This window comes from Neltuma alba, unplaced genomic scaffold (assembly GCF_004799145.2).
Source record: "Neltuma alba isolate B1F8T4 unplaced genomic scaffold, ASM479914v2 tig00013558_pilon, whole genome shotgun sequence".
NCBI lineage: Eukaryota > Viridiplantae > Streptophyta > Magnoliopsida > Fabales > Fabaceae > Neltuma > Neltuma alba.
This window is the reverse complement of record NW_021637764.1, coordinates 151,552-164,365: the sequence shown is the minus strand read 5'-3', so window position 1 is coordinate 164,365 and position 12,814 is coordinate 151,552. Positions and strand designations below refer to the sequence as shown.

General features: G+C 34.9%; 1 protein-coding gene and 1 pseudogene across 1 annotated transcript; both read right to left on the bottom strand.

The window, feature by feature from the left end:
• Positions 1 to 360: 360 nt before the first annotated feature.
• LOC114738221 (receptor homology region, transmembrane domain- and RING domain-containing protein 2-like) lies at positions 361 to 5,718 on the bottom strand (annotated as a pseudogene).
• Positions 5,719 to 8,847: 3,129 nt separating this feature from the next.
• On the bottom strand, positions 8,848 to 12,481 carry LOC114738212 (protein disulfide-isomerase 5-2-like). Its single transcript, XM_028926239.1, has 5 exons — positions 12,269 to 12,481; positions 11,492 to 11,595; positions 10,873 to 11,243; positions 10,010 to 10,308; positions 8,848 to 9,194 (listed from the first exon to the last, which is right to left on the bottom strand). The coding sequence occupies exons 1-5, from the start codon at positions 12,479 to 12,481 to the stop codon at positions 8,874 to 8,876; spliced, it is 1,308 nt and encodes a 435-aa protein (XP_028782072.1). The 3' UTR covers positions 8,848 to 8,873.
• Positions 12,482 to 12,814: the final 333 nt, after the last annotated feature.

Here is a 12,814-nt window from a genome sequence, read left to right as displayed (position 1 = left end):
CTGTATATTTTGAAAACGAAGAATATGCATGGTGAATATCAACCCAGCGCAAACGGCAGAATCATCATGACTTAGGCAAACACATCAACCTGAAAATGCAAGAACATCAACCAGAATAAAACAAACACTACACAGTGATCTTACGGTGTACATCTGAGCATGAAGAAATCAACCGCCAAATGTGACCACAACACGATCCGAGCAGTAACAAGGATGGAGCAGATCGTTAGTCAGAACGACAACCATCTGATTTAGTGCAGATGTCAGAGAATTTTTTAAATGTTGTTTCCTCCTTTTTTCATGACTATCTGCAAATGCGGTGCAGGCCTCACAATTGTAATCCAAAATTTGGTTCAAGACTCAGCATTCTGGAAGGGACTGGGCAGAAGCAAATGGAGAAAAACTCGCAGCTGACCCGCTATAACGAAGTGGGTGATGACGATGACTAGAAGAACCAAGATAACTTGCTGAAACATTGCTTGGACTTCGAATATGTGGAGACAAGTACCTTGAGTTCATTGATGACATCGATGGGTAACCCATGGAATGTGGAGAATTCAAATGAGATGCTTGAGATCTTTGGGATGCATTCCTAAGATCTACTGAGCTTCGACTGACACTCATAAAGGGAGATTGCTGATGGGACCTAAATGATGGCTGAATGTAGGGAGTACTAGCACAGAATGGTCCCGAGAAACAGATGGGGACCGTGATGATGACCGACCAATTTGTATTGCAGAAGATGATGCTAATGATGAATCTCACAGATGACACTAACGATGATGCTCCAGATGCTGGGCCAGATGAAAGCAACGGCGTGGATTCTGAAGGTGGAGGATCACTTAGACCAGTCCTTGCATCACGCTTACAAACTGGACAAAAGGTTCTCCATGACGTAAGCCAAGAATCCACACAAGCAGCATGAAACTCTGCCAATAAGTAATCAGAAATATAATATTTGGTTAGACTACGTAACAAAAATCATTTTTCATATGCATTTGTATCAGACTACATCAAACAGGAAACAATATATAGAATAACCATAGATTGTTAGAGACCATTAAACTAGGGAGAAAAACTTGGGTTATTGTTACAACTTATCAAGTCATGCATAAACACAATAAGTCCGCAATATGTCTTGGATTTAAGCATGCAATGACCAAATTAGAAGAGTATGGATCATCAAATAACAAGAATGAACACAAGAAGCCCAGATTGAGAATATTTGTTCCTAAAGAAAGATTTGATTTAAACTTAATTGCCTTGTAGCAGATGTCAAGGCCAACTAAGATATTTTTCATGAATTGTTGCCTCGTTCCATGGTGAGGTATTTCAACTAGTTGGACAAGGCATCCAGACACAGGAGTATTTGTTCTTCTGCTTAAATTTATTTTGAACCGAAGGGAGAAAGCAAATTTGTATTTGCATCTGCAGCACTCAGAAGTATATAGTTTTTCCTGTTAGAATTTAAAGCAAAGAAAGTTAACAAGCCTTCTCTGCATGCTCCAACATTTTTAAACTGATTAGATTTGTATGAAGAGCCTCACTTTGACATTATCAGAAATCCTCATCAGGTTCATCTAAACGTGCAATGGGATTTTTTTGAACTTATCATGCAGATTTTTTCTTCATGTTATTAATTTCTTCTGTTTGGAGTAAGATTAACTAAGTAGAACTCTTCTAACATTGAGATTTTTCGGGGGGTAAAGGAGAGATATTCATGCCAAAATAAGCAATGTAGTTAGAGTAGGTTTGGATAATGATGTTCACACGTTCCAATATTTCTTTTCATTGTATGCAAAAGAGGAGGAGGAGAAAAAATGTTCCAAACCCTTTCTAAATGTTCCCAAAAGAGAAAACAAAAGGCCCTTTTCTAAATTAATACCAACTATATTTTCTGCATGCTTGAATTGAATCACAACTTTAATTATACAGTATATGGACGAAGAAAGCCAAAAGCATAAGCTTCAGAATATCATCACCAAATTTTTTTTTTTTTCCTAAAAAACAATCTCATACTGTTTTCAAATACTAAGGCAGTTGGTTTTATATGTGAATTATAAAACAAAAGAGGCACCGTATCGGACATCATCCTAACAAGACAGGCCCAAGCAAGCGTTACAAATAATGCAAACAGTAGGTGAGTGATAAGAAACTTTGGGAGAACCAAAACCCAAAAGTTAGCTCATGTTGGTGGAAAATCTAAGGTCCTCATAGATACCACAATAGAACCTCATAACTTAAGACTTGTACTTTGCAACCCCAGCACACCTGCAGGCCGACTTCAGCTAACTTTCTAGGTCTGGGATAAGAATGGCATCACCCCCTGCATTGTAGGATTCAAACTAGGATGGAAAGGAAGGCTCTAATATCAGCTTATAAGAACCTCCCTGAGAAACAAATACACACCCCAAAAGCTAACTCATGAGGTTGGATAGACCAAAGTCCTTATGTATTCCACAATTTCTCATTACTCAGTCTGATTATTACAATTGTATCCCAACTTACCTGTTCAAGAATACCAACTCCAATATATTTATTACGTTTTATATTTTTTATATTTTTTATTTTATTGTGTTTGTGTTTGTCCCGCCCAGAGAAAAGGAAATCAAGTGATTCCTTGTTTGTTTTCCTTTCGTTTTCTTCATTTTAACTTTGAAAGTATTGACAGATATTATCGAGGATGAGATGCTTTGAATCAATCCATGAAATTTATTTTTCAAATTATCCACAATTTAAACAATCAAAATATTAAGAGGAACAGAGGAATGACAAAAGACGAAACATGAACATAATACCCCACTTGTTATGCTTAAGAGGAATGAAAGTTGGAAGAACAATTCATGGCATGCTGCCAACTTATGACGGATCCATGCAATATATGCTTAGTCTTCAAAATCTAATGAGAAATGGCTGGAAGATGTCTTCCAAGAATTCAAGTTCCTAAAGTTACACTTGGAGCTGAAGACAATCCAGGAAAAATACCAAGGAAAGGGAGATGTAAAGCTATTCACACATGCTACCAACTTATGACCATCCTATGCACTATATGCTTAATCTTCTATGAACCCTAGGAGAAATGGCCATGAAATAGCCGTAACCGTTCAAGACCATCCTTATATGGCAGGTAATGATACGACATAGGTTTACACTGCGTAGGATATGCAGCAAGGGGCATAAGATTTAGTACTCAACCAACAAAATATATGCAAATTCTACACAAAACACAACACTCCAACCACAAAAATATTTCCATAAGTCATACCACACTAACTAACAGAAACAAATTGGCAAAATAAATAAACAAATAAATAAATAAAAAAGAGAAGAAGAGGAAGAAGAAAAGAGAAAGAAATCAAATAGAGAGACTTACTGTGACAGCAGGGCAGAATCCTGAGCTTCTCTCCAACACAATAGTCTTCAAGGCATATTGCACATGTCATTGATGTACAATTATCCTCTAAAACAGCAGTAAATATCAAACTAGGCATTGCTTTCACTAGGCGACTACTCATTCCATGGAACTCACGAACACGAGAAGCTTGAGGCCTTTCTCTTCGTATGCGATGCCTCCGGACAAAGAAGCAAGTAGCCAGAACTGCTGACATAGCTAGTAGGGAAATGAATGAAATTGCCATGATAGACCATGCTGAGTTTTCAAAACTTGGAATTAGCCACACTTCAATGTTAGTCAGTCCAGCATATCTTTTCAGTATTTCACCTGAGGCTTTAGTTACGAATACCGCATGTATTTTTATACCCCCCGAATTTCCTGCCACTAAATTTCAAAGAAAATTAAAATTGAAAATTATGTTGCATGTGAAACCAATGCGCACACAAACATCTATATATATATAGAGAGAGAGAGAGAAACGCACAAATATCTAGCTATAGATGTAATAAGATACTTTTCAACCATCATATGGATCTCAAATAGCATTTCCTTGAGAAATAGATGCCAAACAGAAATATTGACAGTCACATGTTCTGCCAGCTATGTATTTAGGGACACATCAGATGCAGAAACATAGAACTTTCAAGAAGGGAAAAAAGAAGCTACGTGGAAATGTTTTCCTAAGATATGACAATTTCCAAAGAAATTTAGAACAATGTGCAATATAGTGCTTTTGAACCATTCAATTCTCAAATGTGAAATATTGAAATTAACAAAACAGTTTCATAGTTCATGGAAATGGCTAAAATTTAGTGCTGCTTAGATCAGCCAGGAATATGGTATTGAAAATAACATGCATGTAGTATAAAGATTTTTAAATGCTATGTGAAGTGACATCATATTAAAAACTTTCTTTTGTGGCAATTCCTATAAGCAACATTAAAAACTCATTTTCAGAGTTACAATGTATGCAAATGTTGGTTAGATTCTCTGATTTGTAAAATGCCATTTTACCACACAGAACAGTGTATAACAAAATTCCCAACTTTAGGAAGAACATGAAACCACACAATGCCAAGATGAGGGAATTGGTCATTACTTGAAACTAAGACACCATCATCTTCATTGTCATAGACAATTGCGGCTTTAAAGCCAGCCTTTTGTGCTCTCCTGACTTTGTCTTCAAAGCTGCACCCCCCTCTAATTATTAAACAAAAGGTGAACTTGTATTTGAAAGCGGTTCAACTTTATTTGTCAGTTCTGTACATGCGTCAACCGCTCTGCAATATACAAGACCCCGCATTCTCCAGAACCTTTCATCGCTGGAGCTGAAATCAAAATGCCATTCATGTCAAGAGATGGATGGATGGATGGATGGATGGATGATGTGTATAGAGAGAAAGAGAGAGAGGAGGAAAGGGTGGGTGGATTTAAAGACACCACATACATAACATCGCATTGACTTTCTTCTCCATTTCTTCCCATAGACACAAATACAGGCAAACAAGAAGATAGCGCTGGCTTTGTAACAACAGGCATATGATTTAAATAAGTTTCATCACAAAAGGTAGTCTCATACACTAACAACCACAAAAGTATGCTTATACCCCCCCTTCTTACTTTTTCTGCTCGTTCCGCAAATCAACTTACTCCTTTTTATCTTTTCAGATGAAATCCTAAATTTAATACAAAAAATTTCGGATGAAAATGTTTTCCAACTATAAAGCTGCAGAAAAGTCCTACTTATGCTCAAATTTCAAAATCTCAACATGCCAGGAACTAAGCTACAATCAGCTTCAACAACATCGAGTTTATTACAAAGCATCCATGCTCCTAGCTCATCTGAATTCCCAGTCCCAAAGAGAATGCCTAGTGTAAAAGGAAACAGGGGGAAAAAACCCCAACAGGCTCACCAAAATTAGCTTCAATGTCGTCGAAGGATAGAGTAACGTTGTTCCCAATCAGCACCACCTTGGCCACCGCCATATAGCATGAAGCCGTTACAGAGAATAACAAAAACACAAGAAGATTCATCGTTCTCATCAAAGCAACCGTTTTGACTATCAAAAAGGCAAAAATTGATCGGTAAAACTCATCCAAAACAGAGGCGGAGGAAGATGGGATTATCGCTATTTAGGGTTTAGCAAAGAAATACTACAGAATGGATACATCAGCTTCCATCTCTCAGAAGAATCAAACGGATCTTCTATTCTTAGATGCCCCTGCCACTACCTGTATCAAATTGATTGCTCTCTTGACATAAAAAAGGAAGATTTTAGAGAAAAACGAATCAGATTTTTGCTGATAAAGATGTTTGTCACTCGAATGGTAATTACGAAAACATAATATTGATCAGAAAACCAAAAATATCATTATAATAATAGGCAATTATTGTTTCGAGCTCAAGGCAAAAGAAAAAAAAAAAAAGAGGCAAAACCCGTTATTTAAATAAAATTTTAAATAAAAAAATGGCCAAACGTTGCGGATAATCGGAACTTGGAAAAACGTATATGACGCCGCCAAAGGGACCAGATTAGTCCGAAAGGGTCGCTCGCGTATGTACGACCTGAAAGGGAAAGTAATCAAATTAATCCAAAACTGATTAATCAATGAATTAATTAACCAATAATTAATAATTATGGGGGAAAGCGAGATCAAATTGATTCATCGATGAAAGCTGGACCACTTGGATTGTTTGGTAAGGGAGCTTAATTTCGTGAATAAGCCAACGCGCTCGAAGGATGAAGCTGTGATTATGACTTGCTCTGTTCTTATCTGGAACAATGCTTAAAAATTTTTTGGAGACAAGTTGAGAGTTATAAATTGGACAAACAAAACAACCCTTAAATGAAATCATTATTTTATTAAAATCATTAACATAAATTATTTGTCATAATTTATTAGTACTGTATTAAAATCACTATTTTATTGTATCAGTAGGTGTAGCATAAAGTTTGTATAAAAAATATAAAATCTAGAAATTTAGTAACAATTTTAAGGCAAAAGTATATTCAACATCTTAATATTATTTGTTATATGCATCAAGTCATTTTACCTATTATGCATTCAGTATCTTGATTTTATTTTTTTAGTGTATCCAATACTTCGATCTTATTTTTTAGTTATATTAAATACTCAAAATTTTATCTCTATATATTGTTTTGCATAATGTAATTAAAAAATTATCCTGTTTATTGTAAATAATATATTTTTTGATCTCTTCTGCACAGATTTTAAAAATAACCTTAAACAGTTTTTCAAAATAGGCCATTAGGTTTCTGTCACTTCTCTTCATCAGCAACTGAAATTATTTTTTCAAGTGAATGACATCACGGTTATCTCTTATCAACAAAAAACCTGTTAAAACATTTTTTTCCTTAATTTTTTAAAAAATATTACTCTATGCAACTTTAAGTAAAATATTCTCTTGTTTGAACCTGTACGAGGACAAAACAATTTGAGGACATGGTTTTTGCACACTTTTTTCTAAAGGTCAACAAAATAGGCCTCTAATGTTTTCCCCCCCCCCCCCCTTCTTTTTTCGCAATTCAAGCTTACTCACAAGCAAGTTTTAAGAACCGGACCGGACCGGACGGTCGAACCGGTTGAACCGTGACCCGGACTCGTTAACGGCTCGGTTTGGACTAAAAAACCGTTCATATAATTGAGCCGGATTGGACCGGAGTTGAGCCGTTATTAAGCCGGAAACCGGAGTTGGACCGGGAACCGGAACGGTTTTCAGAAAACCGGACGGTTTTTTAGCCTGACTGAAAAAATACTAAAAATTTTAATAAAAAAAAGAAGAAATAAAAAAATTGATCCCCTTAAATATCCTAATATATTTTTAGACTATTTATAACTATAGAGTATTATTTCATTGAAAATTTCATATATTGTGGTGTTAAAATCGTAAGTCGCTAGTCTTTTTGTTTTGATATTTGGTCTATCGTTTAAAAAAATATTTTGATTTGAATGAATTGATAATTTGTAATATCATTAATATTTTAAACATACATAAATTTAAATATATAAGGTTTTAGTCCATTTTCAATGATTTCATTATAATTTTAGATTATTTAAATGCATTTCTAAATTATTTAATAATTTGATATTTTTCATATATACTAATTATATGTATATAATATTGTTTTAAATTAATTATTGCATCACCGGTCTGACCAAACGGTCCGACCGATCCGACCGATTGAACCATGACCCGTTGATCTTTCCGGTTCGACTTCCGATCCGGCTTTTAAAACATTGCTCACAAGTCAACTCAATTTGGCCAAAGTGAAAATGTCATTAAAACAAAACAACGAAAAACAAAATACAAGGCAAGAGAAAACCGATAAGGCTATAACCCCTCATCATCTATATAAAATTATTTTTGTATCTGTTCTTGGTCAAAAATTATTTTTGTATCTTTATAAGTTTGTTTTTGTATAATCAATAAATTGACTTATTAAAAAATAAAAAAAATCAAGTATTTAAACATTTCAAAATTATATTATGAATGCCCAAAACATATGAATAAAATAACCTCAACAATTTACATTACAGCATATACTCATGGGACATTTTTTCCGTCATACCTTACAAACCTAAAAGAGGCATATTCTATTATCAATTTGATTTTGATCTCTCAAATTTCAAATTATAGGTTTTGATCCCTTAAAAGGCAAAATGATTTAAGTAAAGGATTATAGGCACCATTGTTATAAATAAAAAGAAATTTGAGGAACTAAAACTTATAATTTAAAACTTGAAAGACTAAAATCAAAATAAAGATAAACTTAAGAGGCTAAAGTTTGTACTTTTCCGATCCTTAATATAAGACCCATTTAACTAATTTGATTAGATTAAGAAAGTTAGATAAATTAGTTAATTATAAGAAATGTGACATATTTTTCTTAAAATACCATAATTATCTTTTTTAATACCTCCTCTTTCTTTTTTACTTGATTATGGTTGAGAGAGCATCCATAGGGGTAATTTAGAGGAAACTGATAAATATGAGAAATGGGTCTTATATTTAGAACCAAAACCAACTCAACAATTGGGTTCTAAGGACTGGAGGAGTATTAAATATTAATCAATATTGGACGAGTACAAAGTGATATGAATGAGTGTCTATTTACAAGTATGGTCCATGCACCGTATTTACAAGTACATCTGCTTCATTCAACTATACATTATAGATGCTAAACTAGAATGATACATTTCGGAAAATTGTAAAACTAAATAGAAAAACCATTGCAATAAATAATAATCAGCATTGATAGTTATAATCTCCAGAACATCTTAGCATAACTAAACCCATATTGATTGCAATAAATACCTAAATGCATCAATAAAATGCGGAATTTTTCTGGACTACACAAAAGTTGTGAAACTCTGCAGCCAATGATATCTACCTGATGCCAATAACTGTTTCAATTCTAAAGCAGATCCATATGTAATAATAATGTCAATGAAATGTTTAATCTTCTTTATCTTCAGGTTTATACTCTTTGCTTTCAGCCTCCAAGGCAGAGCAGCTAGCATGATCAACCTGGCCTTCACTGAGTACCCTCTGGTACTCATCATCTTCTCCTTTATAAAAGACTAGCAGAAGCATCAATATTGCAATCACGGCAATAAAGACATACAAGATTCTGATGGCTGAAGATTTTTTCATCGCACGCAAGAGCGATGGGCCACCGAGTCTTCTCTGTGTGGTTCTGCCTTCCCTGTATCCTTCAAGAAATTTACTGATTTGAGTTGCCTGATCCACCTCATCAATGCTTTCTGAACCAATAACCTGTAGGTCATAAAAACTGTATTAGTCTCCATCCTGAGGAAATTTTAATGGCAAAAGAAAAAAATCAGCCAGCAGATTTAAAACACAGATACAATTCATGTGCTTGTGTACCGTGAGAAGGAAGTTAGATAGTGGAAAAAACACAAGGGAAATCAAAGGACCAAATGTATTAATTAAGGGCCAGAACGTATCAGAAAATTCCACTTAGGAAAAGGACAAATTGACAGCATGTATACAAGGGGCGAATCATTATCATACTGCACAGTCGTATGTATACAAGGGGCAAATCATTATCATACTGCACAGTGCACATTAGAAAGCAGTTTAATTACATGTCTCTAGTTTTCTGTATTCCCATTTGTTGATCTAGAAACTAGAAAATCGTCTCGTTCAAGTTTTAGTCAGAAAACAGTGTAGCGCCTATTTAGTTTAATTACATATCTTGAGGACCAACCATCACCAAACCATCATGAGACTGACGATGAAAAAACACTAAACTTGGTAGCCATAAACATTATGGAGGCATTTAGTACACCAACATTATGTAAGATCCCAGATCATCGATCCCTGTATTTGGGATCCAATGGTCAAAGGACCATTATTAGCATGCTCGCATACCAAGTACCCAATATATGCAATATATCGATGTTGATAAGGCATGCAAGGGATAAGGAGTCTCAGAGCAAGACAAAGAGGTAAACTTGAGATTACACCTCTAAGTAAAACAAATGGAAACCGATTATCATATAGTGAGATAAAATTGGAGCGAACTTGACGAAACAGAAATTCTTTCAAGGTATGAAACATTAACTTACAGATAGATAGTCATCACTTCCATCCCAAACAACCATCTTTGGTAACTTATTGAGGTTGAATTTTTCAGCAAAATCTTCCAACCGTTTAACACCAACATAACCAAATATTAAGTCACGATTTGTAGATGCAGCAGCCTTTAAAAGCTTAATGAATTTCTTTGATCTTTCTTCATCCTCGTCGTCGAAAATTGTCAAGACAATTCTCCTCCCATCACTTTCCATCAACTTTAGTGTGTCAAAGGATACAGGTGCCACTAAGGGAATCAGGTTTTGTTTCACAAAATCTTCCAATGACTTCTCTGATTTTGAAGACATGAACAATACCAAGAAAATTTAAAATGATGCATTGAAGTTGAGGCATTTAAAATATTAAAATTGAAGGACAGCACAAATGTGTCACAACATGCAATGTGGTATGTATTAGTACGTTTTGATAAGCTCACAACACCATGTTGGTTTCTACTGAAGCAACAGAACATTTCAAATATATACAGTATATTGGGATATTGGCTTCATCACTCTTATATTGTTCGGAAGTAGAGATGTACCATCACCGACATAGAAGTGGGAAAAATTGAAGGACTTAACATTCTGCTGCTCTTTTACTCTCATCTTTTGAAGGATTTTCTTTATCTTTATATTCAACCTAGAAGTGGAACCTAATGACATCTGTTCTAGAAAAGCAAATATAAGGAACAAATTATTCAAAATATCATAAACAGAGAAACAGATTCCAGCAAAAACTCCAGGAACTGTAAAACTCGATGCAGTGGCATGAAGAAATGCATAAGAGAGGAGAGAGATTCAGGGAAGTGATATTTAATATCTAAATAAAACAATTTAAGATCTGAGTATAAACTAACCTTCAAAGGGCCCATATAAAGTGCTCCACTCATTGTAATCCCGATTAATGGAAACCAGAGCAGGAACCTTATCAAAATGATGTGATCCCATGACATCCTCTGAAAAATCCTTTGCCACGGAGAACCATGCATTTTTCTTATACTTAATGGCTGACTTTTCTATCATAGAACTACTCAACCCAAAACCTATAAATATGGGGAATAAAGTGCCGGCTGCTTCAATGAAGTTATTAATAGCAGAATCTGAATCAAGAACGGTAACATCTGGAGCAGCAAATTTCTTTAGATAATGAACTAGTAGATCTGCTTTCCTTGGTCCACGGTAGTCTGTGGGTACACCATGTATAAACAGCATAAGGGAAGGATAAGCACTACATCACAGCATAAAAGTTTAGCATAAGTTCATTTCCAGTAAGGAAAGAATTAATATTCTAAGCTAATTCCCTTTAAAAATAAATTTTAATTGCAAAAAAATGATGAAATAAATGGGGGCCAGAACAAAGAGAAACACGATGGACATTTCACATTTCAAAGGAAACTGGAGTGGGAAAACAACATTAGTATCATCTGGAAATAAATATCGATTCAACAAGCAATTTACAGGGAAAAAGAAACATACTTAACGTCATATTTTTTCGCAAGACGGGTAAACTTGTCTGCATCCACTTTTGCTATGACTATGGGTTCCTTTAAGGCTGCAAGTACAGGTGCAGCTGCATCTAACTGCAAGGTGACAAATTAGATATTTCATCCTACTCACTTGAAGTGAAACATAAATCACAATCAGGCATGTTTGAATAAGAAAAGTCAAACAGTGATTTGCTGTGTTAGATCACATATCTAATACCGTTTGCAGAAAACTCATGATCTATGAAATGATCTTAAGCTTATCAAGTCATTGACAAAATTTAACAACTTGGCACCTTGTGTCTAGCATCAATAACACATATTATTGATGGATGTTTAATTTTCCTCTGTTGTCGTCTTGTCAGGCAATACAAAGAAGAAAAACTATGCATCATCATGGCTTAAACCAATCATCTCTGGTTTTAGTACTGTCTACGCATGACTGCATGACTAAATATTTCGAAGCACGAATACTGTATCTCTTAACGAGCATTACCAAATGTATAGATTAAAATTAGTAAGGCATTTCTCAGGTCATCAAATTGAAGCAACTATCCATCAACATGCGAATGAACCGATAAATCCCGCATTTTAATTTCTTTTTTTTTTGAAAAAACACTTCCTAATGAGTTTCAAGGTGAATCAAAACTTCTATAAGCGTTCTCAAACCCAAAGGTGAAACATGAATGGTTAAATACTGTCAAACGCCGTCAAATTATCCGCAGCAATTATTCAGAGTGCATATTAGAAAGTAAGGAAAGAAAGGTACCTCGGGAGAGAGACGCTGGCAGTGACCACACCATGGAGCATAGAAGTCAACCAAAATACGATCGAACGTCGATATGGCGGAATCGAAGTTCGATTCATCCAACTGCAACACCGTCCCGTCCACCGAGAAAGGCTGAACTGAAGAAAACGATAAGGAATTGAAGAGCGAAAAGGAAATCAAAAGAACCGCAAACGCCAGTGAATGCTTCATCATTGATCCAAATGGGAATCACAAATCACAATGTTTCTGCACGTTCTTTATCTCTTCACTTGTTTAGACTTCGCTTTCGCTATCCAATGAAGGAACCTTCCTTCCCTGCTACAAGTTTGGTCGTTTTTGCATGGACGTGTTTCACTTTCTGTTTCATTTAAGATATTGTTGATACTTGATTTTGATTATCGGTAGAGGATGATCTCAATTTGACAATTTAATTTGGATTGATTATGTGAATTTGCCAATTTAAAGTTTTTTCTAATACTATTTATATTGGGAATACGTGTCTTTTAAAATTTGAATTAAATTAAAATATCCATGCACACTTGTAGT

Coding starts and splice junctions, on each gene's coding strand:
- LOC114738212 (XM_028926239.1), bottom strand. CDS start 12,481: ATGATGAAGCATTCACTGGCGTTTGCGGTTCTTTTGATTTCCTTTTCG. Junction 11,244..11,491: donor GCGAAAAAATATGACGTTAA/GTATGTTTCTTT, acceptor GCTGTGATGTAG/TGCTTATCCTTCCCTTATGC. Junction 9,195..10,009: donor GAAGTGATGACTATCTATCT/GTAAGTTAATGT, acceptor TATGACCTACAG/GTTATTGGTTCAGAAAGCAT.